The sequence below is a fragment of the Salvia hispanica genome, chromosome 1 (assembly GCF_023119035.1).
Source record: "Salvia hispanica cultivar TCC Black 2014 chromosome 1, UniMelb_Shisp_WGS_1.0, whole genome shotgun sequence".
In the NCBI taxonomy this organism is placed as follows: domain Eukaryota; kingdom Viridiplantae; phylum Streptophyta; class Magnoliopsida; order Lamiales; family Lamiaceae; genus Salvia; species Salvia hispanica.
Genome location: NC_062965.1, coordinates 22,727,362 through 22,750,160, shown reverse-complemented (window position 1 = coordinate 22,750,160; position 22,799 = coordinate 22,727,362). Strand labels below are relative to the sequence as shown.

General features: G+C 36.1%; 6 protein-coding genes across 6 annotated transcripts; 2 read left to right on the top strand and 4 right to left on the bottom strand.

Moving 5' to 3' along the window:
* The first annotated feature begins 1,174 nt into the window (after positions 1-1,174).
* On the top strand, positions 1,175-2,044 carry LOC125190632 (receptor-like protein 35). The gene has a single exon (XM_048087985.1). It carries the CDS (start codon positions 1,175-1,177, stop codon positions 2,042-2,044), a length of 870 nt encoding a protein of 289 aa, XP_047943942.1.
* Positions 2,045-2,082: 38 nt separating this feature from the next.
* Positions 2,083-3,009, top strand: LOC125190623 (receptor-like protein 37). Its single transcript, XM_048087975.1, has one exon. The coding sequence runs from the start codon at positions 2,083-2,085 to the stop codon at positions 3,007-3,009; it is 927 nt and encodes a 308-aa protein (XP_047943932.1).
* Positions 3,010-4,987: 1,978 nt separating this feature from the next.
* LOC125223943 (alkaline/neutral invertase E, chloroplastic-like) lies at positions 4,988-9,369 on the bottom strand. The gene is made up of 7 exons (XM_048127265.1): positions 9,075-9,369; positions 7,414-8,073; positions 7,145-7,310; positions 6,854-7,065; positions 5,852-6,345; positions 5,712-5,760; positions 4,988-5,499 (listed from the first exon to the last, which is right to left on the bottom strand). The coding sequence occupies exons 2-7, from the start codon at positions 7,984-7,986 to the stop codon at positions 5,164-5,166; spliced, it is 1,830 nt and encodes a 609-aa protein (XP_047983222.1). The 5' UTR covers positions 7,987-8,073; positions 9,075-9,369; the 3' UTR covers positions 4,988-5,163.
* Positions 9,370-10,157: 788 nt separating this feature from the next.
* Positions 10,158-11,947, bottom strand: LOC125223980 (reticulocyte-binding protein homolog 2a-like). The gene is made up of 4 exons (XM_048127309.1): positions 11,668-11,947; positions 11,301-11,411; positions 10,752-10,832; positions 10,158-10,478 (listed from the first exon to the last, which is right to left on the bottom strand). The coding sequence occupies exons 1-4, from the start codon at positions 11,869-11,871 to the stop codon at positions 10,404-10,406; spliced, it is 471 nt and encodes a 156-aa protein (XP_047983266.1). The 5' UTR covers positions 11,872-11,947; the 3' UTR covers positions 10,158-10,403.
* Positions 11,948-12,762: 815 nt separating this feature from the next.
* Positions 12,763-14,285, bottom strand: LOC125223952 (phosphoglycerate mutase-like protein AT74H). The gene is made up of 2 exons (XM_048127277.1): positions 13,772-14,285; positions 12,763-13,392 (listed from the first exon to the last, which is right to left on the bottom strand). Exons 1-2 carry the CDS (start codon positions 14,229-14,231, stop codon positions 13,010-13,012), a joined length of 843 nt encoding a protein of 280 aa, XP_047983234.1. The 5' UTR covers positions 14,232-14,285; the 3' UTR covers positions 12,763-13,009.
* Positions 14,286-19,633: 5,348 nt separating this feature from the next.
* Positions 19,634-22,143, bottom strand: LOC125190615 (probable E3 ubiquitin-protein ligase ARI5). Its single transcript, XM_048087961.1, has 2 exons — positions 21,653-22,143; positions 19,634-20,882 (listed from the first exon to the last, which is right to left on the bottom strand). Exons 1-2 carry the CDS (start codon positions 22,141-22,143, stop codon positions 19,634-19,636), a joined length of 1,740 nt encoding a protein of 579 aa, XP_047943918.1.
* Between the last annotated feature and the right edge of the window lie 656 nt (positions 22,144-22,799).

Sequence of the window (22,799 nt, the reverse complement as noted above, 5' to 3'; positions counted from 1 at the left end):
TTACCTAATTGCTAACTACAATTAAATAATAGCCTTAGATATTCAAATCAAGGGTCTAGATCATCAGCCCTGAAATGTCAATACGATAAAAAAAACGTCGGGTATTAAGGTCAATTTACAACAAATTAATTGTAACTAACTTTTGAAAAATATTTCATAACTTTAAAATGCTTATAACTTTCTCGATTTAAATTATTTTTTCGCACAACATATATCAAATTAAAGATAATTTCATAAGGATTCTAACAAGATCGGAACGTAAAAATTTAAAACAAAATTCAAAATTTTTAAAAATTTTCGTACCGCACAAATGTCAACATAGTATATAAAATATGTAAATATAATACATGTAGAATGTCAATATAAGAAATGTGTTAACATTCTCAAAGCATTGTGTTGACATTCTCAAAACATTGTATTGATATTTTCGAAACACTATATTGACATTTTCATACAAAATCCTAATTTTGTAGTTTTTTTTTCAATTTAATTAATAAAAACGAAAATTATACGTGGCAAATTGTAGAGCACAAGTTTTCTAAAATCATATGGTCTAAAATTCCATAACTTTTTAAAATCAATCTGACATGCATGAAAATTGATAATTACAATTTTGAAGTATCAAAATGTATAAACGCACATGATCTAAAAACAGATGAAATGTTAATTCAAAAATGGGAATCTTTAAAAAAAAAACGTGTTTGTATAAATATGCATACAACAAAAAAAGGGAATTTTCAATAAAATAATCGAACTATTAACATTTTTGTAAAAAAATATCATCACTTCTCTAAATATGCAATTAGAGCATACTAAGCAATAATTAGACTATTATTGTTGTTATTATAACTAATACTACTAAAGCACTTCCCTCTCTATTGCTTCAACCAAAATAAATTTCACCAACCATCTTGGCCTTCCATAGCAAATAACTACATATAGCCCATATACACTCCAACATCCATACCTCAACTGTTGGAAGTGTGGCTGAATCAAAATAAGCCTTTTAATCGTAAACGGGGAGAGTAGTTTCAAAGTAAACGCCATTAAAGATTATAGTTGGAATAAAATAATGACTCCACAAAGACTAGGAATGATCAATGGAAGACTTGAAGTCAAGTGAGCAACTCTATAAATCTAAAATTCTGCACTAACACAATATTATTCCTCTTCAATGGCTCTCTCGTTGCTTTTGCTATTACTTTTCACCGTTCTACTTTCACCAACATTTGCTCAAACAAAACATTGCATAGAGAATGAGAAAACTTTGTTGCTTGAGTTGAAGAACCAATTGGTATTCGATTCATCTTATTCAGAAATACTGGTGCACTGGAATCAAAAGGATGATTGTTGCTCTTGGGAGGGTGTGGAGTGTGACGACGCAGGCCATGTTATCCGTCTGGGAATCAACAATGAGGGTATCTTAGGTGGACTAAACGAGTCGTCGAGTCTTTTCAGGCTCAACTACTTGGAAGAGCTGAACTTGGCACACAATTTAATCTCAGGTTCCTTACCACACAACATTACAAATCTTAAAAGATTGTCTTCTTTGGACCTGTCTGGTTGCAGTTTCAGTGGCGCGATTCCTTCCATGCTCGGAAATCTGACTCAACTTGTTGATCTGAAGATGGCATACAACAACTTCGGCGGCTCAATTCCTTCCGGCCTCTTTGAAGGTTTTTCAAAAGTTGAGTATATTGATTTAAGTATCAATTCACTAAGTGGTAGCATACCCGTATCTATGTTTAATGTACCTTCACTAAGGGAGATTTACCTCTACCTCAACCAACTTAGTTGGAAAGTGGATGAATTTGCTGTTGTAAATATATCTCAGCTTTATTGGTTAGATTTCAGCTATAATAGACTGGAGAGCCCTATTCCTAACTCTTTCATCAACCTTCCAAGTCTCAATTATCTTGATCTTTCTTACAACTTGTTCAATGATACTTTTCAACTAGACGAGTTTCTAAGCCTTCCCAACCTTGAAAGTCTACATCTTTCCAACAACAGCTTGTCACTTTCGAGTTCATACAGTTTCCTGTAAACCAATCCTCCTTAGAGTTGTTGGACATTTCGGATAACATGATTGCGGGGGAAATTCCTAATTGGATCTGGAAAATCGGAAATGGGTCACTACATTATTTGGACCTTTCTTGTAATATGCTGGTTGGTCTCCAAAAGTCTCATCGCATCCCCACTTCTCTCCGGTATCTGGACTTGCACTCAAACCAGCTTCCGGGCGAGTTTCCCTACCTTGAAGGTCTAGGTCTTTCCAACAACTTGTCACTTTCGGGTTCACACAGTTTCCCCGTAAACCAATACTCCAGTTTAGAGTTCTTGGACTTTTCGGATGACATGATTGCTGGGGAAATTCCTAACTGGATCTGGGAAATCGGAAACTGGTCACTAAATTATTTGAACCTTTCTTATAATATGCTAGTTGATGTCCAAAAGCCTTATCACATCCCCACTTCTCCCCAGTATCTGGACTTGCACTCAAACCAACTTCGGGGCGAGTTTCCCTCACTCTTGCTGCTAAAACCATTTACTAAGGTGGATTTCCCTAATAATCATTTTGATCAGTTTGGAATTGTTGAAATTGGAAATGACTCTGCTCTCTTTGGAAACTCAGAATTTTCACTCAGAAACAACAGCTTGTCCGGATCAATTCCAACCTTCTTTTGCACAGCTGCCACCTTTCTTGTTTTCGACTTGTCTTTTAATTACTTGAGCGGTAGCATTCCCCATTGTTTAACTGAAAACACTTCTGCTCTCTATCTAGGGAGAAATAACATCGGTGGTTGGATCCCAGATAAAATTTCTCCCAGTTGCCAACTAAAATCATTAGATTTGAGCGACAACAATTTAGTTGGGGATGTTCCACATTCCGTGGGGAATTGCATAGCGTTAACAGTCTTGGATTTATCCAACAACAAGCTAAGCGGAACAGTTCCAACCTCCCTTTGCAAAGCCTCAGACCTTAGGATTCTTGATTTGTCTGTTAATTAACTTAAATGGCAATATACCACGCTGTCTGGTAGAGTCGCATCTTCTTGCCCTTAATTTAGGGAGAAATAACATCACTGGTCGTGTCCCAAACTTCACTGCCGATTGTGGCTACGATATCTGGATCTCAACAACAACAATATAATCGGGGAAGTTCCGCTATCTCTGGAAAATTGCCAACGGTTAGAGGTCATGAATGTTGGAGGCAACCGGTTGGATGGAACTTTCCCATGCATGCTTCCGTTGAGCTTGCGTGTGCTTGTGTTGCGCGCCAATTAGAGGTGCCCAAGGTTCAGGAACCGGCGGTGCCGAACCGGAAATCCGAACCGTGAGGGTGTTCGCAGTTACGGTTCCAATTCCAAAACCGCCGGTTTCGGTTTTGGTTCCGAACCGGCGGTTTTCCGGCAGTTTTTTACGGTTCCGAACCGCCAGTTTTTTGCGGTTCCGACTTGGTTTCACGGTTTTCTGGCGGTTTTTCGCGGTTCCGGTTTGGAACCGCTCGGAACCAGCGGTTCCGGCACGGTTTCGGTTCGAAAATTTTTGAACCTGAACCGAATCACGGTTTCGGTTCGGAAAAATTCTCACGGTTTCGGTTCGGAACCGTAACTGCCGGTTATGGTTTCGGTTTTAACCACCGGTTCGGTAAACCTTGGACAGGTCTAGCTCCAACAGCTTCCATGGAGGGCTGAGATGTGACAAGAGCTGGTCAAATCTTCAAATTTTCGACATAGCTAACAATAACTTCGGTGGCAATGTGGATCCTTTGAACTTTTCGGGCTGGAGACCAATGATGAGAAAACTGTCACAACATTGAGTTACGTAAACTTGGCTTTTACATTCCCATTTATCAATAGTTCCTCATGCGACGCGGACTACAGCGAAAAGGTATCACTAATCATCTAAGGGGCGGAGCGGAATCTTGTCAAGATATGGCCAGACTTTACATCCATCGACTTATCATGCAATGATTTCCAAGGAGGCATCCCCGACTCATTGGGTGAGCTCAACGCATTTTATCTTCTCAACTTATCCCACAATAGTCTCACAGGAACAATCCCCAAGTCATTGAGTAACTTGACGGGGCTTGGAGCGTTGGACCTCAGTGAACCAGCTAACTGGGAAGATACATAGGTTTATGTGGTCTCCCTCTTAGCGTTAGCTGCACAAACACTCATGTTGTGGAATCAGATGGGGAGACGGAGATCGAGTGGGATTATGTGTTTGCTGCTGCTGGTTATGTTGTGGGCTTCGGAAGCTTTCTATGGGTGCTCATATTTCGCCGAAGCTTCAGAGAGAGATACTTTGAGAAAATTGAGGATGTTTATGAGAAGATAGTCAGCCTCCGCAAAAAGAAGAAGAGAAGGGATGTAGGAAGAAGAGTTGTGAGAAATCAAGTCAGAAGACAGTAGGAGCAATAAAGCTATCTATCTCGATTCTATGTTGTACTAAGGCTAGCCTTCTCTTTGCATGTGTTTTTCATAACCTTTAGCAATTGTGTGTCTACTTCTTTATAATTTATTTCGGTATATAGTACATACCGGAATTTATGTTATACCATATATATAATGAAATCAATATATACAATAAAAATGGTATACATTGTGAACAACGAATATATTTATACATATATTACATATTTTTAATATAATACTATTATATAATGGTATAACGGAACTGTGGATACCATACTGAAGTCCGGTATATGCCATACAATTCCAATTTACGGAAAACAAAATGTTGTAAGGTGTATTGAAATTGGTCATACCGAAAATTCAATAAATCGAATTCCGGTAAGGTAAAGTATGATTTATACTCGTACCGAATATTCGGTAAAGTATGACAGCTTCGAAAAAGTATATCGTACCAACACACCCATATTCTTAATCTCATAAAACATACTGTAATTGGTAAACGAGTTAAATGGTTTTTGTACTTTTCCTTTTAACAAAGAAATCCTCAAATTATAAGCACACCCCTATTCTTAATCTCATAAAATACACCCCTATTCTTAATCTCATAAAACATTCTTAATTTCAGTGATCAAGCTGAACACTTCAGTTTAGTTAATCAAACCAATAAATAATCACCCTTGCTTTAAAGAGTAAATTATAAGCATCTTGAAAGTGCTAACCTGTTCCATATATAAGTGGCTAATCCTCAAATTATATAAGCCTTCTGGTTCTGGGAACTCTTCGGGCCCCGTTTTCTCCTTGGGCTCGAGCTGCTGACCGCACACGAGAAGGCATTGACGAGCTCAGAGTCCTCTTCGGTCGTCAACATTTTGGCCGCGTTAGGGTTGGAGAGTAGAAGCTTGGAGACGAGATATCCTGCAATAGACCATGTCTGGAATAGCCTGGCTTGCTTCCCAACGAACCTTGCTTTCTTCGTGTCATAATATTCCGGCCACTTGTCTTTCGAAATGCGTTTCTCTGCAGTCTTGATGGCTCTTTCCGCAATCTCGGGTCGTCCCATTTTGATGCAAGCAACAGTTAGCTGCAAAGGAAATGAGACCGCAGACGTTATGGCCATCGGTTATAGATTAGATTGATTAATGAGTATCTGAAAGATCACACAAGCTCAAAATTATTCAATTCAATCCGTTAGAGTATGTTGTCGATTAGGACATATTCTTGCAAGCCGGCTACTTCAAGAAGACTAAGAAATCAAAGAGACAAACCAATTCCGAATTAAAGAAAGCAGTCTACCTGCCAAAGAAGAGTTGGCCAGGAACCACCATTGTGATAGGACCAAGGCCTGCAAAAAGAATAAACCGAAACATTGTGACGAGGAAGATAAATACATGATACAGATAGATGGACAAATGACAAGGAAGATAAAAGCGTACGTGTTCTTGGGGTCACAGCCAGTTATGATCTGCCACTCCTTGTCTTCAAGAGCGGGATAGCATATTTTAAACGGCATGTCAGCCACCAAATCCGACCACTTAGCTTCAATAAGGTCCAATATGTCGTGTGATTGCTCCGGTGTAGCAAGATTGCTAACTACAGACCACAGGTTTCCCAGAGAGAAGAAACGGAAGTCCATGTGAGCAGGCTGCAAGTTTCCAATTAGATAGCCTCCTGTGTGAGGCATCCATTCAACGAGCCAAGGAGGAATCTGATCGGGGTAGATATTGAATTTGTTAACAGCGTCGTATGAGTATTCCTCAGTCTTGTATCGGTATATCTCATTGAGTTTCTTCATATCGATCCAATAATATTCTCTAATATGAAATGATAATGCAACAAGACGGTTGTTTAATGCTCTGATAAGGTCGGCTGATCCATCCTCTGGAGCAAGCATTTCACGTGCGCATAGTAATGCAGAGTAGAATAAAGCCTGCAATCACATTTACATCTAGATGTGAAGCCGAAACTTTGATGAGGTTTCATCGAAGTGAAGCTTTTAATGAAAACAACAAAAACACAATACTCAAATGGAGCATAGAAAACGCGTATTAAATTCGGTGTACAGGGAGTGCTTATATATATTTATATTCAGGGAAAATTGCCGAAAGGAACATGAAAATTTTGGTCAAATTCTAGTCCATCTCGTTATTTTAAAAATAGGCTGGAAAAACAATTAAGTTTGAATTTGTTCGCAAGTTGATGAAATTTTTTGAGAAAGTGTAGTATCTGATACGGCAATCAGGAAATTAGACGCGGATATCACCACCAGTGAGTTAAAAAGATGTCTATTCATAAAGAATTGCAAAAAAAATCAAACTTCATGGTTTCTCCGGCTGATTTTTCAAGTTGCGGGACGAACTAGAATTCAGCCAAATTTTGGTTTTCCGGAATTTTGCCATTATATCTATTAACGAAAAGTATTTGAAAGAATTACTTTCCTGAATCTCCAATGGGTGGCCATGTATTCCCATACGGCGATCAATCATGCAAGAACCATCGGTCACCAATAACGTAGGAAACATATCAAAACCATCAGCGAGACACAGTCTAAGGATCATCTTAATTCCAGTCTGGACATCTATTCTCTCCTCAACAGATTTATCCCCCGAGCATTTTCCATACGCCCGTAACAAGATAATCCACCAGAGACCTACTCTCACAAAACAACGACATTCATGTAGGCAATTCACGGTGGAGAAAGCTTACACTGTAAATGTCTCAGCACCTACCAGAATCGACGGGCGCTACACGCCCAATTGCTGCTTCCCCAAAGTCGGGATCCAGTATTTCTTCTGTTGCAGTGTCGTCCCCCTCCAGAGGCACCGTCCGCACCTTAAAACTAGCCGGCATCAACCCTTGACCGGGGCTGTGGCAGTCCATAGTTTTCTCCCAGCTCTGCAAATATAATTTTTATTCATTTATTCTATCGATCGGGATTAAAGAGCATCACAAGAAAGTTGAGAGGTTAAACTTTGTTACAATTAAGGCAAATGCTCACCTGCAGCTGAAGAGTGTGAAGAAGAAAGTTACGAACAATATCATACTCCCCCTTAAGCAGGAAAGCGACGCCAGAAGGTATGAAATCACGGATAAAAACGTGATCGTAGTTGAGAACATTGGTGGATTCAGAGGGGTCCTTTGCAGCGATCGTACCTACAGGGCTATTGCAATAGTACACGATTGATTCCCTTAGCAGATCCCATGCTTCATCCTCAATAGAATCTGTGTTACCCTCACGCAATATAGTTCCATTGCTATGAATCCCACCGTTGGATGTCCCAAACCCGTCCTCGGATGTTAATCCTCTCAAACTCTCAGCTCGTTCGCAGTTGCATCTGCTAAGGCCCAAGCGGTTGGAGGTGACTGAACGAAGAAACTGACAAGAACTATCGTTGTATGGTTTTTTGAAGAAGTTGATAGGTTCGAAACAAGCTGCAGCCTTTCTTCTTTTATATTTCACAAAAGACCGAGAATGAGACCCTGACCAAGATCTGCTGAGACGGGGCTTTGAACTAAGAAAGCAACGTATATTACCACCACAAACTGGTAATACTGTTTGAGCAGTTGCCATTGACACAGTGCAAGCTTGAGGCACAGTTCATAAACTCAATACTTTATGCAAAGGTAAAACCAAGAAATCCACCTCAAGAAACGATGCCTAATGAAGACGGAAAATCATATAATCAGGATTCATACGCACAATCAGCAATGTTATTGAACAGACTAACAGAATCAACACTCAACCACTTCAGAAAGCATCAAAGATAGTCATTGCTATCCTCATCGTTGTAATCAAGTACACACGAAGGCTTTCCCGCCAACGAATAAATCCTAGCATACTATATAAGCAATAAAAAACTGAGTTGGGAACAAAACAGACAAGCAGAAACTTCACACCGCACTTAAAAGGGATAACTGTCATGTAAGACAATATTTTTCTTTGACTTCCGGCCAATCTCATAACTTTTGAAACTGGAATAAAAAATCATAACTTCTCAAATTTTCGCTATTCTCCAACGGTGGTCAAAACCTAAACTAATATGCAAAATCAGATATGATGTGAGAGCAAAACATTGTTGTTTTGGACAAAACAACGCCATTCTATTTTGAGTGTTAGTTAAAACGACGTCGTTTTGTCGTTTTATCCAAAACGACGTGGTATTGTTTGCACATCATACTTCGATTCTGACCATCGTGGGACAATTGCGAATGGAAAAGTTATGATTCCAGTTTCAAAAGTCATGGGATCGAACTAAACCAAAATTCTGATTTAAATGCCAATAATCCCTACTTAAATATCCAAATGTAAAAACTAAGAGCAATACTAAACTGAATCTCTTCTAAATCAGCTTTTTAACCACATCATTGCAAATCAGTTCAGAATCCCCAGAAAATCAGCAAATAATTTCATTTCAGCTAAATATAGGATAGTCTTATTCATTTCCCCCAAAAGATTCTACAAACCCTTTCCTTTCAATTCATCAACTTCTACTCTAGATTCTGATAGAAAAATCAATTAATTATCACAAAACTAGCCAAATTGAAGATTCAATACATCAAACTCCAAAATCAAGCCTAACAAAAATAAGCCTAACAATGAAGAAAAAAGTATAAGCAAAAATAAGCCTAACAAAGAAAGAAGCAAGAAACGATTTTTACCGAGTGATAACAGCAGGAATATCGGTAAGAAATGGGTCCTTTCAGATGCAAAGAGAGAATTGCAGCAAAAACTAATATGCTGGCTGTTTTTTCTTGAACCAGTGACTGCGTTGCTTTGCTTGAGCGAATTTCAGTTACTTGTATTGGAAAAAATCTGTGCTGGCTTGGTTTAGTCTCTCCTCTTTGTCTCTCTGTGAGCTGAAATAGCTTATTAGCTTTGATCGGAGAGAAATTGTTCGGGAACAGTAGTCCTTTTTTTTTGTTCAGAAAGTGTTTGATTATTGGTGTTGATTGCTTTTTCCCTTCAAAAGAGATTATGTAAAAAATTCCACTTTTGGAAATATTTTCTTATTCATGCTATAATAACATTAATTTTTTTTTATTAATTTTCGGAGAACACATAATTGAGTAAATATTTTGAGTTTGTGTGTAAAAATTCCACTTTTGGAAATATTTTCTTGATTTGTTTTTTTATTTAAACTAAATAGTAGTAGTAAAATTTATCACAAATTATCATGATATTTCAAATCTATTTCGAATAAGCGATTTTGATGTTTGAATATTTAAGCTATGTGAAAATATAATGCCCATTTTAGTTTATCATCCTCTATTATAATAGTAATAATAATAATACTTGAAAGGTGAGAATTTTCGTCGCGATTACAAAAGTTGAATTTTAAAAAATTTTGTGCAAATTTGATCATTAACCTTGATTGTTTAACCTTTTATTTAAATTTAGTTTTTATACAAAATAATTGTCAATTATATTTGTAAAACTAAAATATTAATAAGACACGTTTCAAAATTTGTATCCACGCGATTACTTGGTCCTTGACACAATAGACAGCCCAGGTGGAGAGATGCAATCAAACTTTCAAAATATGCTTGATAGATATAGGATATTATTTTATTATTTTGCACATGTATTATTGTACACTATTTCAAAATTTCAAAAAAAAAATTGTCTAGATAAATATCTAGAGTCATACTTGCTAAACATATCTCGGATTGTTATGGTATCTGAAAAATTCTACGACAACAAGATCACTCGTTTATCATTTTCCTCAACAGAAACACAGTATATAGTAGTAATTCAATTGCGTCACCAATTTAAAACACATGTGCATCAAAATAACAATATATTACAAATAGAAAATTAAAATATTACATTAAGAAAATGTTAAATTCATGGTTTTACAACTAATTTTTAAAATTGCAAAATTAAAGGTCAAGTGATATTATGGACATTGGGTGATAAAAGGACATTATTAAACAAATTAGATTTAGATACTTGATTAACCAACATTAATATTGATTTGCATTCTGTTTTCAAGTGTTTGAGCTGACAATCTTGCTGAGTTCTTCCAATTTCCTCATTCTGATTTTCTCACTTTGACTCACCAACTGCACCAAATGTGAAAATAAATATAATTATAAATCATCAATATATAGAAAATATATCATTTTTAAGGTTGATGCTGCACAAATCTCTCTTCCTACATTATTTGAACTTTATAATATTTGCGAAGAATTCGTCACTAGTATAAAATAGGTATTTATATAAAGTATTTTTATGCAATATTATAAATTGATTTTATTTACGTAGAGACGAACATTTTGTAAACAAAATTTCTTAAACATATTATAAATTCATGTGAAGTATAGCATATAATTTACCTCCACAAGGGTATTGGTTAATTGAGCCTTTTCATTGTTTTTTTCTTTGAAAGCCTCCATTGCTTCTTTGTATTCTTTCTCCTGTGCCAAATTTCAAGATGTAAAATGCAAAAGTTATAATTAACCATAAATTAACTATTCTTAATTTTGATATAATTCAAAAATAATCACATTTAATTGTGCTGAAATTACTTAATTCGAACTAGTATGACAATAGTCATCAATTATTGGGCCAAGGACGATATATATAGTTGGGCTTGTGTGGGCTTGGGCCAACATTGAGTTTCCCCTTTCTTAACTATAGTTTCTCTCCTCTTCTTTTTTTTATATCCACCATTAAACATACCGATTTAAGAAATCGGTTGAATATGAATGGAAAAAATTTAGTGAAATGTGTATCTCATTTTTATATGAACTCTGATAGTGGAAAGAATAAAAATTGAATGAGACATTTAATGATATATTGTATTAAAAAAAATCGTCTTTCCTCTTTTTCTGGGGCATTATTTTTTTCGTAGACGGAAAAAGTATAAGAGATAGAAAGGTTACTTTCTTGTGGCAGATTTGGGCAAGAGATTTAAGGTCGCGGTTGGCCAAGTCAATTTTCTTGCGCACAGCTCCAACTTCCTTTCTCATTGGATCAGTCAACACTTCTAATTCCTATTACATTAATCAAAACTCAAAAATATAATTTAAATCCAACATTCATCATAAAACATAAATTAAAATTAATAATCTAAACTCCTTAGGTTCACTCTCTATAGCTAACTTCTTTTATGGATAAATTTTACAATCATCTAATCATGCACAAAATTATGTGACTGGCTTGAATTTGACTAAATTTGACTACATAATCACATATATTTAATTAATAGAAAAATAATTAAGTTTATTTTATTAGAAAAAAAATGCTTACTTCCCAAACTTGAGCTAACCGTCTGGTTTCCTCCTCGGCACGGTTGAGTTGAGACTCGACCCTTTCTTTCACTTCCATTTTCTTCCTCTCGATCTCTTCTTCTCTCTCTAGATATGACGAGATCGCCGTCTTCGTAGCCTCACATTCGTCACCTTCATCCGTCGAAGGCCGGCCGTTGCTCCCCATGCTTGCAATACTCATCATTCTCAAATACTTTATATGAACAAATTGTGGTTCCTTAATCCCTATATATATTGATCCATATGTATTCTTTGGCACGTTATGATTTCATCCACATTGTTGCTTTTGCTTTAATCATATTACAATTGTGTGGTATGCCCACTTGGTGGTTTTATAGTACTATTATAATTTCATAGCTAATCATATATATACACGTGAAATAGTATTTTTTTATCAAATAGTCTATTATATTTATAATAATTTTTTATTAGTACATCATTTCGATAACAAGATTGAAATATGTAGTTGGAATTAATCAAGTAATTAGTGTACTTTCGTGGAGTTATTATTAATATTTTTGACTTTCCTCTAATAATATATTGCTTGAAAAATGAGCAAGTTTGGTGTCGGGACACATTCTAAGTGTTGGTGACTCTGAAAAAAACGAACAATGTCTTTTCTTATATGAATAAAATGATTGAAACTTTTAATTTATTTCTATGTTTTTAACCTTAACTCGGAAGCCAAGCATAGAAATTAATAAGATAAAGTATGGGTGATGGGGAGTGAATAACTTATCCACAATAAAGTTTAGCATGATACCTTTGAAAAATAACTTATTTAACAATATTTATGCCAATTAAAAATAGTTTAATTTAGTATAATGTGTACAAATATTTGAAATATATGTTAAAATTATATTGGTTAAATAATTAATATAATTAAAATAAAATGTGACCAATAATATATCCATCAGCAATTCAGCATGGTCCCTCCGAAAACCATAATTTAGTGGGTCCAAATGATTTGTTAGTTTGAGAATGGGCTCAGGAACAAATAATCTAAAGTAGATTAATTTATATAGACCATAAAGAGTATATCATGAAAAAGTCAACAACAAGTCTACAACCAAACTTTAAAAATTAGAACACTTTATTTTCATTATTGATATAAGAATACATAACAAGAAAATCTGGACGTACAACATCATGCAAGATATAAATGCGTACAAAACAATTGAATAATGTTAACCATCATAAACACCCACCAATAAATAAATAATAATGAACAAATACAAATTAACAACAATTATTAGTGAATTAAACCAACATCAAACCTTTTAGACCAAGCCCTAATACTTTTAATTACTAGGCTTGCCAATTCATTTCTCGTCGAAATAATCTCCGATGCTGTCGTCCGATGCTGAATCATCGGTAGGTGCAACGAGACACTTCCGATCAAGAAAAGGCTGGAGACCTCGAGCTCGAATAATTTGATCCTCGATCATCTCGTCAGATAATCCCCATTTTTTGAGCTCGTCTAGCTGGTGGTACGAAGCAAGACTATATTCGCCATCCGGGCCAAGCTCTAGGACTCGGTATTCGCAATTAGCTGGATTGGCTAGCTCTTCAAACTGATTAACAGTCCAATTGAACCACTTCATGAGAAATAGAAGGATAGTGAGTCCATGTGAGACTACTATCAAATTCATCTCATTGCTAAATTTGTTGGATTCCATGTCTCTCCATAGCCCCTCAAGAAAACCTAAAAAAAAGGAATTTTTGTGGTAAGAATATTGGTTAAGGACATTAATAATTTAATTCAGTTGTAACAATGCATAATATATGTTCCAAATTTCAATTGAATTGATCAAAGATTAAAAACCAACTACTACTATAAAATGTTGAAAATGTGTGAGATATTTGAATCCAAGATTCTAAGTGTATTCTTTCTATATTGAATAATTCAGATCCTAACTAGATGTTTCATTATTTTGTTGCCGGTTTTCATTAAAAGATGATATTTTGTGCGTGAAATCAAATCAGAATCTGATCAAAATTCATGATTTAAATTAAATGACTATTACCCCTAAAAGTTGCAGGCACAACTACGATCAACCGAAAACACGAGACGAGGAACTTACTCGAAACACGGTCGTAAACATCGGCACTGGATTCACCCTCGGGAACCCTATAGAAGAACTTCCCATACCTAACCCTACTCCTCTTAATCTTCCTCCTCTCCTCCAAATCCTGAAAATTCCCAAAATGCTGCTCTCTCAATCTACACTCTTCTCTCACTCCAACGATCCGATTCTTCTCGAACGTTCTGCCCCGGGAGATGATCTCCTCCATCGTCTCCCTCGTCCGATTAGAAGGCGAGACGTAGAAAAGAACCTTCCACGCCTCCCCTTCCGACACGATCTCCTTTATCATCCGCCCCGTTGCCCGAGCTTGCTCGGCCCCCTTCTTGATCAGCTTGATCTTGTGGTTGGGGACGTGCTCGAGGACGCCTTCGTCCTCGTTCACCTCACTCTCTCCGTGACGCACCAGTATGATGCGCCGCGGGAAGTGGTGAATCATCTTTTCTTGGTGGCTCGGCATTTTAGTCTCAAATTTGTGTGTGGAGTTCTTGTCTTTTTTGAAGTTGGCTTTGTGAGTTTGTGGTGAATGATGAGGATTTGGTGTGTGTGGTGTGTGTTTATATAGTAGTTGGGGTTTTGTCTTGTATTGAATTTTGTTGGATATTGAAAGGGAGCTAGGAAATGGGAATAGCTTGTTCCACGGTGTAAACAAAGACTTTGAAATTTGAATTGAATCTTGGGAATATAATAATCCAGGTTTCATATTCCTACGCACTTTACCCATTCGTAGAAAATATGTAAGTTAATAGGGTATTTTATAGGCAAAACTTCGCCTTAATGCATAACCAAAAAAAATGTATATCAGTATAAGACAACACCAAAAGAACATTTTTACTTTATTTTTAGTATATTATAGGAAATTCAGATTTTAAGATGAATTAAATAATCTAATTTTTTTTTAATGAACTAAAAACAAAGCAAAATGTGTTTTTTATAATAAACCCTTTTTTTTATTCTGCGTTCAGCATTTAAAATAGTTCTGTATTGATACAAATATGCATACTTAACTTAATCAACATGAATTGGTGAGAAAGCAGTTTATTGGTTTTGAATTAGTTAAATATAGGAGAAAGAGAATAAATTCACAACTAAGAAGCTCCATAGTCGTTTTATATGAAAATAATAATCAACTCACAAGTAAGGAACTACGTAGTTGTGAATTGTAGGTAAAATATTACTCTTCTGTATCAGTGTAACTGAGCCGTATTCATTTACAGGAAGGTATGTGTAAGTGAATTATGTACTTATTGAAAAAAAAATATACTATCTTTTTTTTATTTTTTTTCTCTTAATTTATTTTTTGTTTGTTTAACTTATATTTTTATAATTTTTATATCTAAAAGAAGCACTATAGTAGAAATTGGAGTTTTAGCTTTTAGTAGCTGATTTTTGTTCCAGAAAGGGGAAGAAATGCATGGGAGCATCTTTCACGGTACAATAAAGACTTTGACGAATCGAGGTATATTTCTTAGCACTTTACTACCTAATTTGCAGAAAATTTGTTTTTCTATAATTTATTTCAGTTATACAGTCCAAATATAAAAGTCAAGATACTTCATTGTTGTTCGTCTCAAGATATATTGAGTAATTTTTTAAGTCAGGAATGAGGAATAGGGAATATATTCAGATTTTAAATATATATTTCGTGTACTTTTCCTCAAAGAAAATGTGAGTAATAACTAATTAGTAATAGGTCAAAAGTTAGGAAATCTAATATTTCCTTCTCAAGCAGAACACTGAAACGTGTTTGAATAATTTGAAATTTTGAATAAATTTGAAATTCAGCAAATTCATTACAAAATTATTGAATAGTTGAATCTTCAAATATGAGTGTCTTTTCTAATTTTTTTTTATTGAATACTTATATGGCATTAAGTATTAATCGTAAAATTATTCAAATATAATTATATTTAGCAAAATTAATGAGAGAAAGTTTCAACGAAATTAATGTGAAAATTAGGCTTTCGGTGATTTAATAAGAAAATTAGGCATATCTCTCTCTCTCTCTCTCACACACACACACACACACACACACACTCTCTCTCTCTCTCTCTCTCTCTCTCTCTACTCTCTCTCTCTCTCTCTCTCTCTCTCACACACACACACACACACACACACACACACACACACACACACACACACACACACACACACACACACACACACACACACACACACACACACACACACACACACACACACACACACACACACACACACACACACACACACACACACACACACACACACACACACACTAAATTAAAGTTCAAATGAAATTGATGAGAAATTTTGGAAGCATTTCATATTTTCACTCACTCCAGAACAAATTACTCCGCTAAAATATTGAAAGTACAAATCAACGTTGACTGATTCCATATTACATAATCTCGTCTTCGACTTCGACTTCGACTTCGTCAGATAAAAATAATACAAATTAAATTAGTACTATGCAATTTTGGTTTTTTTATTTTATTCTTTTTTGGTTTCCTTCTGGTGTGACGATTCGTACGATTTATGATTTTCAAGAGGACTACAGTATGATATACTCCCTCCGTCCCACTTAAAATTAAGCATTTGAGAATCGGCACGGAATTTTATGTAGTGTTATTTTGTGAGTTAATGAAGAGAGAGTAAAACAAGAGAGATAAAAAATCGAGATAGAGTTGTCTCCATTTTAGAAAATATTTTTTAATGGGACAAACAAAAAAAAACGTGTCATTTTTAATGGGACAGAGAGAGTATATTCTTGCTTTAAAACGGAGTAGTAAATCACAGCACATCTCTAATTGTTTTTAATTTTATAAAGCAATCTATAGATTTACTATTAGATGTTTTATTTATTTTCACAACCAATAGTTTCAATATATTTAGAACATATTTGTTGTGTTTATTTTTCATTTGTCCAAAGGTCAATTTTAAAGAATGTATCATCATTATAATAAGATCTGCCATTTGAATATGTTTGTCTCTTTCTATACTAATTACATATATGTAGTGATTGTCTCATCATAGGATCAAATTTAATAGAGTAGGGCATGGCCTACTATTGCATGTCATGTTCAACGATGGAAACATAGAAAAAAGTGATACTAATAATAAATGATCATGACCTATAACAATGTGTGATACATTTGACTAAGAGTCTAATTATTAAGATATATTTTATCATATTATTATATTTTGTAAGTGTATTAAAACATACAAAATATATAGTTTATCACTTAGTAGAGTGTATTAAAATTAATCACATTATTATATATTATCGGAATTGTTTGTTGGTAGAAAGATCTCAAAACAACCTAAATTATGTATTTAAGCTATGAAAATTCAAATATTCATAGCTCTCTTTCCCAAAGAAATAATAACTAAACAAATTTTTAAAAGTAAGTGGACCACAATTTTTCCCTGCAATTCTATTATTTCGACTATGAATGACAACGATTTTTCTTTTTAATATTTTATTAGAATAAATTTATAAAAAACTACAGCCAATTATTTATATGTTTGAATAGTATTTTGGAGCATGAAAATTTGTTAGTATTATCCATGAAATAGTTCGTACAAAAGAAAATTTGCGAATAATTTTGATCTCACCCAACTTAAGAAGAATACGCGTATAGATAAGTTTTTACATATAAATACATGATTAATCCCTATAAAATAGTACTACTAGTAGCAAATAATAACGTGAAAGCAAACCAAATACGATAATAATGTATAATAGCTTTAATTAAGGCTAATCACAAGTCTAGCTAAGAATTAACATATATCCACTCAGAATCCATTCATCTCGGAGTTCAACTATATCAATGTATAGCTTAAGCAACAACTTATCTTAATATGGCATTAAACAAAGTTGCGTGTGACAAGAAAAAAATTTATCTAAAGATATTTGGATTTCTTCCAATTCTAATTAAACTTCAATTGGTGCTTCCCAAATAAAGTTAATTTTTTCCTATGAGGTACAAATGCTTGAGCCATGGAATTAGTGAGCAACATAGCATTATATATACAAGTAGCTCATACAGATAAACAATGAAATTAATATATAGACGAAAATAAATGCACAATTTAAAAACACTATAGAAAAAAGCAACGAACAAACACAAGAAAACGATAATCAATGCACTTTTTGACAATTCGAGCATCCAGATGAATGGTCTCACAACAATTTCAAGTTCCAAACATAAACTACAAAACACACTAAGGTAAAAAAAAAAATTAACTAAACCTAGTCTTATACTTTTCAAGGTTATAAAAGTGTTGACTTCTATAATGCAAATAAGCAATAGATATTTAGACACATCATCCACATCTAAAATATCTAGAACAGAAATGGTCGACTCTTGTGCTCCAAGTCATAGCCAAGTTTTCTCCAGCTTAGCAATTTGACTGATTCTACATAAATTAATTCGACTTTGTCAAATTAAGTTATTACATGGAACTTTCTTCCACACCCTTATAAATACAAACATTCTAATTGAGTCCCTACATTACAAACATACTAAACAAATCTCCAAGCAACATCTTCTCAACTAAACAAACCTTTTCAATATCAACAACTTTCTTGAACAAAAAGCCATATGAATCCTTACACATATTCTACACCCACATACTACATGGAGCCATCAAACAATGGTGCATCCTCGTCTTCCTACCCCGCCTTCGATTATTCAAGCAGACCAGACGAGACGAAGACGTCCCACTTCATCAGATGGAACTCGGGCAAGAGGGTTGACCCGAGGCTTTTGGGCGCGCTAGAGATGTTCGGGGAGATCTATGTGGAACGACGTGAGTTCTTCGACAAGATCTTCAAGGGAGACCACGAGGAAGTGTTCAAGAAGATTGGGCATGCGTTGAAGATGAAGAAGAAGCAGATGAGCAAGAGTGGGAGCATGAAGAGGAGCATGAGCATGAAGTCCATGAGACAGCGAGAAATAAATATGAGAGAAATAAATATGGGAGAAGTAAATGAGTTTAGAGATGAGAGGTTTAAGATTAGAACACCAAATGTGATTGTGGAAGGTGGTGAACAGGGAGATCAGGCCAGTGGCGAAACCAAAACATAATCCGGAGGCAGAACCATTGACTGGAAATAGGGTTTGACTTATTCTTCAAAAAAATAAAAAAAAGTTGCAGATCGGGAGCGGCCATGGCGTTTCCGGCCGACCTCAACTAAGAGATCAGACTGCAAAAGGTTCAAAATAAATGTATAGTATTAATTGACATTCTTTTATTTTTTTTAAGTTAATCTAAGTGTGTGGCTGCAATTGGAGACTTGTAAATGAATCAAGCAGAAATTAAGTGTTTATGTCAAATGTATTTATTTTTATTCAATTGGATTTCTATTGTTGCTGTTATATATACGAGCTTTTTTGCTCTTTTTTTAAATGACTATTGTATATGTCGTTTTTTTTAATTTTCTAACTAAATTAAAGTCATCTCCAACTTGTCGTGCACTAAAAAAATATCGGCTTACGACATTTTTTTCATTCAATTATGGACGTTAATTTTTGTTTTTAAGTACATCACGTGCGCTTTTTAGTATGACCTCATTTATCTTTGCATCCTAAATTTTGGCCGATTTTCAAAATAATTCAACACAAATAGTTACCCCTAATTTTGTGTGCAGATAAGTCTACTAATGAAAATTGTGTCCAAAACTTAATTATTAAAAGTTTGAATTTATTGCAGATAATTTAATTATATTTATTTTATATCAGAAACATTTCTTGTGAACATTAAATTTTTAAGGTAATCTCCAAATCAAGTTCAAAGAGAAATGGCACAAAATCAAAACGAAACAAGAACGATAAGGTCAACTCTTATGACACAAAACCAAATAAAAAACCCTACCACCTACCTCCTTGATTTCTTATATTTGGAGCTTTCTCCGGTCTTTTGGGTCGAGGAGGTGTTATGTATCCTCGACTTCAAACGATTGAAGAGGAACTTATGCCTCCTCGACTCCATATACCTCCTTGTGGAGGAGTTATGCCTCCTCGATTTCTCATGCTCGGAGGTGGAATACTTGCGCTTCTTCGACTCCCCATACCTCCCTGAGGAGGAGTCATACCTCCTCGACTTCTCATCCTCTGATGAGATGTCAGAGGATTCAGATTCAGAGTCAGAGGATTCAGATTCAGAGGATTCAGAGTCGGAGCCAGAGCCTGAGGAATCAGAGTCAGAGGATTCAGGGTCAGAGTCGGAGGAATCAGAGTCAGAGGATTCAGAGTACCTATGCCTCTTTGAGTTCTCATGCTCAAACCTTGTCTCAGTGCTTCTCTGGCGCTTGCTCGTCTTCGAGCTCCCAACTTCAGTAAAAAAGTTCTCGGACGCCACAACCAAATCATCGATACACTTCCTCGTAACACGTGTTAGATCCAAAAGCTTAACCTCAAACAACCCAAACTTCTCCTCATCAACATAAACCCCTTCATCCCCCATCTCCTCCTCCGCGCACCGCTGCAGCCTCTCCACCGCCGCCTCCGCCTCCCCCCGCAAATACTCCAACAGCTCCCCCTCCGCCACGTGATACCCAAACGCGTAGCTCCACTTGAGCACGCGCCGGCACTCCACAATCTGCTCCCACGCCGCCGCCACAAACCCCATTTTGCCGCCGCCGCACCGCCACCTCGCCCGCTCCAAATCCCCCAACGCCGCCTTCCCCGAATTCTCGTAAAACTCCCACCTCTCGCGGTGGTGAGCGTATCTGCCCGCGCCGCTAGCCGGCATCTTCATCTTCCCCTTCTCCTCGGCCGTGTACCGATCGCAGGTGTCGCCGTGGTTTTTCATCGGGGAGAGGCAGTTCCAGCAGAAGTAGAACAAGCACGGAGCTCCGCACGTCATGTGGTCGCAGCCTTGGGTTTTCTGGATCGGGCGGTGGCATTTGGGGCATGGCTTCGTGTTGGAGACGATCCACTTGGCGCTCTTCGCCTCGGATTTCTTCGTCTTCAGCCACTCTGCTGCCACCTTGCACGACACGGGGCGGTGGCTCTCGGCCGCGCAGAGGAAGCAGAAGGTGTGCGAGCAGAAGCAGACGACGTCGTGGATCGTGCTCCAGCCGAATTCGAATTCGATTGCTAGGTCGCACCCCGCGGCCGGGCACCTGAGATCAGAATCAAATCAAATCCTAACAACTATATAAATGAATCACATAATTACTATATAAACTATGTTATAATTACTAATCACTTTTTTTATAGTCTCCTTAAAATAAAGATTTTGTGACGGAACGAGTTTTAATTGCGAATTTGTAAATAAAATAGATAAGTAGATAAGTAGTGTCACATCACTAATACTATACATTTCCTTTTTTTTTTATGTCACACTCTAAAGTCACATTCTCTAATATTGAAATATCATTCCCTGCATTTTATTCAGCCTTTTTATTTTCTCCATTCAATCCAAAAAATAGGACTGCATAAAATTTCATACCAAATTAGAAATTACTCCCTTCTTTCCATGATTAATTGTCACTCTTTTCTATTTCAGTCTATTCCTCAACAATTGTCACACTTCATTTTTAACATAAATGGTAAGTGGGGCTCACATTACAATAACTTTTTCAACAAACTTTTCTTTAAATTTTTTAAAATGCGTGCCCGATCAAAGAGTGACAATTAATCAATGACGGGGGAGTACTTAATAAATATCAGATGATAAGTTTTTAAAAATAGAAGTAAACTAATTGTATCAGCAAACCGAATGGCAAAATAAAGACTACTTTAACTGATAAAGTAAGTAAATGAGACTTTAAATCAAAGCATATCATAAGATTAAATCATGTGGAATATAAAACAAATAAAATATCAGTATCAGTACCACTTTCGATTTGGATTCAATTCCACGTAGGATCGCCGGAGATGGCGGTGATACTTTTCAATTTCAGAATCCGATGCAAATCTCCCAACCATGTCGGATGTCACGTCCGCTCTGCAGTTAGGCTCCGGGCATTGGAGCATCAAGCAAGCGGCGCCATCATTGATCGAATTACCAATATAGCTACTCCAGCACTTTAAGCAGAAGAGATGGCCGCAGCCGGCGGAGGCCATTTTAGAGGGTTGAAATTTATCGAAGCAGATGTTGCAAATCACGTGTTTCGACGTCGATGCTTGCGGCGGCAGATTCACGGCGGCGGAGAGCCATTTGTCGCAGGCGGAGTGGAGGTCCCAGTTGTTGCTGAAGAGGAGGGAGCAGGCGACGCCTCTGGGGACGGAGAGGGCGGCGGAGACGGAGGAGATGTCGCTTTCTTGGAGGTTTTTTATGTCGGTTTCGGTTAGGATTTTGTAGGGTTTTGGGAAGGCGGCGGCGTTGGTGCGGCTGCTCTCCGCCCAATCGCCGCCGCGGATGTGGTGGAATTGATTCATGGGGAGTTTGGGTTATGGGATTGGATGTAGATTTAATTGGGGTTTTAATGATATAGTGGTTTAGGGTTTAATGATATGATTTAGATATTCTATAAGGGGAGCAATAGGGTGCATCCTTAATTAGAGTGCTAACGTATCTCCAATCATATGATGCCATGTGGCACGAAAAATGTAATACACATTTGTCAAGTTGTACATCATTTTCGCAGATTGTATTTTAGTTATAGGCAAATTGCATTTTATATTGTTAAGTTCGAACAACTAAGGTTATTTTTAGTTCATTTTAGTTCGTTATAGGAAAATAAGATCTTTTATAGGCCCATCATATACACCTCCAAAATATGATCACATTTCTCATAAGCTACATAATTAAAATGAACCGTGAAAATTACTAGTAATAGATTTCCAAATAAAGTACGTAGTAATTTCATTTTGATGTAGTGTAAATGCTCGAGCCATAGAAATGGCGAACAAAATAGCAAAAAAAAAAGCAACTCGTGCATAAATAACAAAAAAAATGTAGTGAAATTAATATATTAACAAAAACAAATACATAATCCAAAATAACTACATATAAAAGGCACCGAACGAATACACAAGAAAATTATAAACAATGCACTTTCTGGCAGAATTCGCCGATTATCGCAATTCAGGAC

Coding starts and splice junctions, on each gene's coding strand:
- LOC125190632 (XM_048087985.1), top strand. CDS start 1,175: ATGGCTCTCTCGTTGCTTTTGCTATTACTTTTCACCGTTCTACTTTCA.
- LOC125190623 (XM_048087975.1), top strand. CDS start 2,083: ATGATTGCGGGGGAAATTCCTAATTGGATCTGGAAAATCGGAAATGGG.
- LOC125223943 (XM_048127265.1), bottom strand. CDS start 7,986: ATGGCAACTGCTCAAACAGTATTACCAGTTTGTGGTGGTAATATACGT. Junction 5,761..5,851: donor GGCTGTGACCCCAAGAACAC/GTACGCTTTTAT, acceptor TTCTTTTTGCAG/GCCTTGGTCCTATCACAATG. Junction 5,500..5,711: donor GGCCAACTCTTCTTTGGCAG/GTAGACTGCTTT, acceptor TTTCCTTTGCAG/CTAACTGTTGCTTGCATCAA.
- LOC125223980 (XM_048127309.1), bottom strand. CDS start 11,871: ATGATGAGTATTGCAAGCATGGGGAGCAACGGCCGGCCTTCGACGGAT. Junction 11,412..11,667: donor GGTTAGCTCAAGTTTGGGAA/GTAAGCATTTTT, acceptor TTAATGTAATAG/GAATTAGAAGTGTTGACTGA. Junction 10,833..11,300: donor CCCAAATCTGCCACAAGAAA/GTAACCTTTCTA, acceptor AATTTGGCACAG/GAGAAAGAATACAAAGAAGC.
- LOC125223952 (XM_048127277.1), bottom strand. CDS start 14,231: ATGCCGAGCCACCAAGAAAAGATGATTCACCACTTCCCGCGGCGCATC. Junction 13,393..13,771: donor TGTTTACGACCGTGTTTCGA/GTAAGTTCCTCG, acceptor CCTTTTTTTTAG/GTTTTCTTGAGGGGCTATGG.
- LOC125190615 (XM_048087961.1), bottom strand. CDS start 22,143: ATGAATCAATTCCACCACATCCGCGGCGGCGATTGGGCGGAGAGCAGC. Junction 20,883..21,652: donor TCGGATTCTGAAATTGAAAA/GTATCACCGCCA, acceptor TTCTGATCTCAG/GTGCCCGGCCGCGGGGTGCG.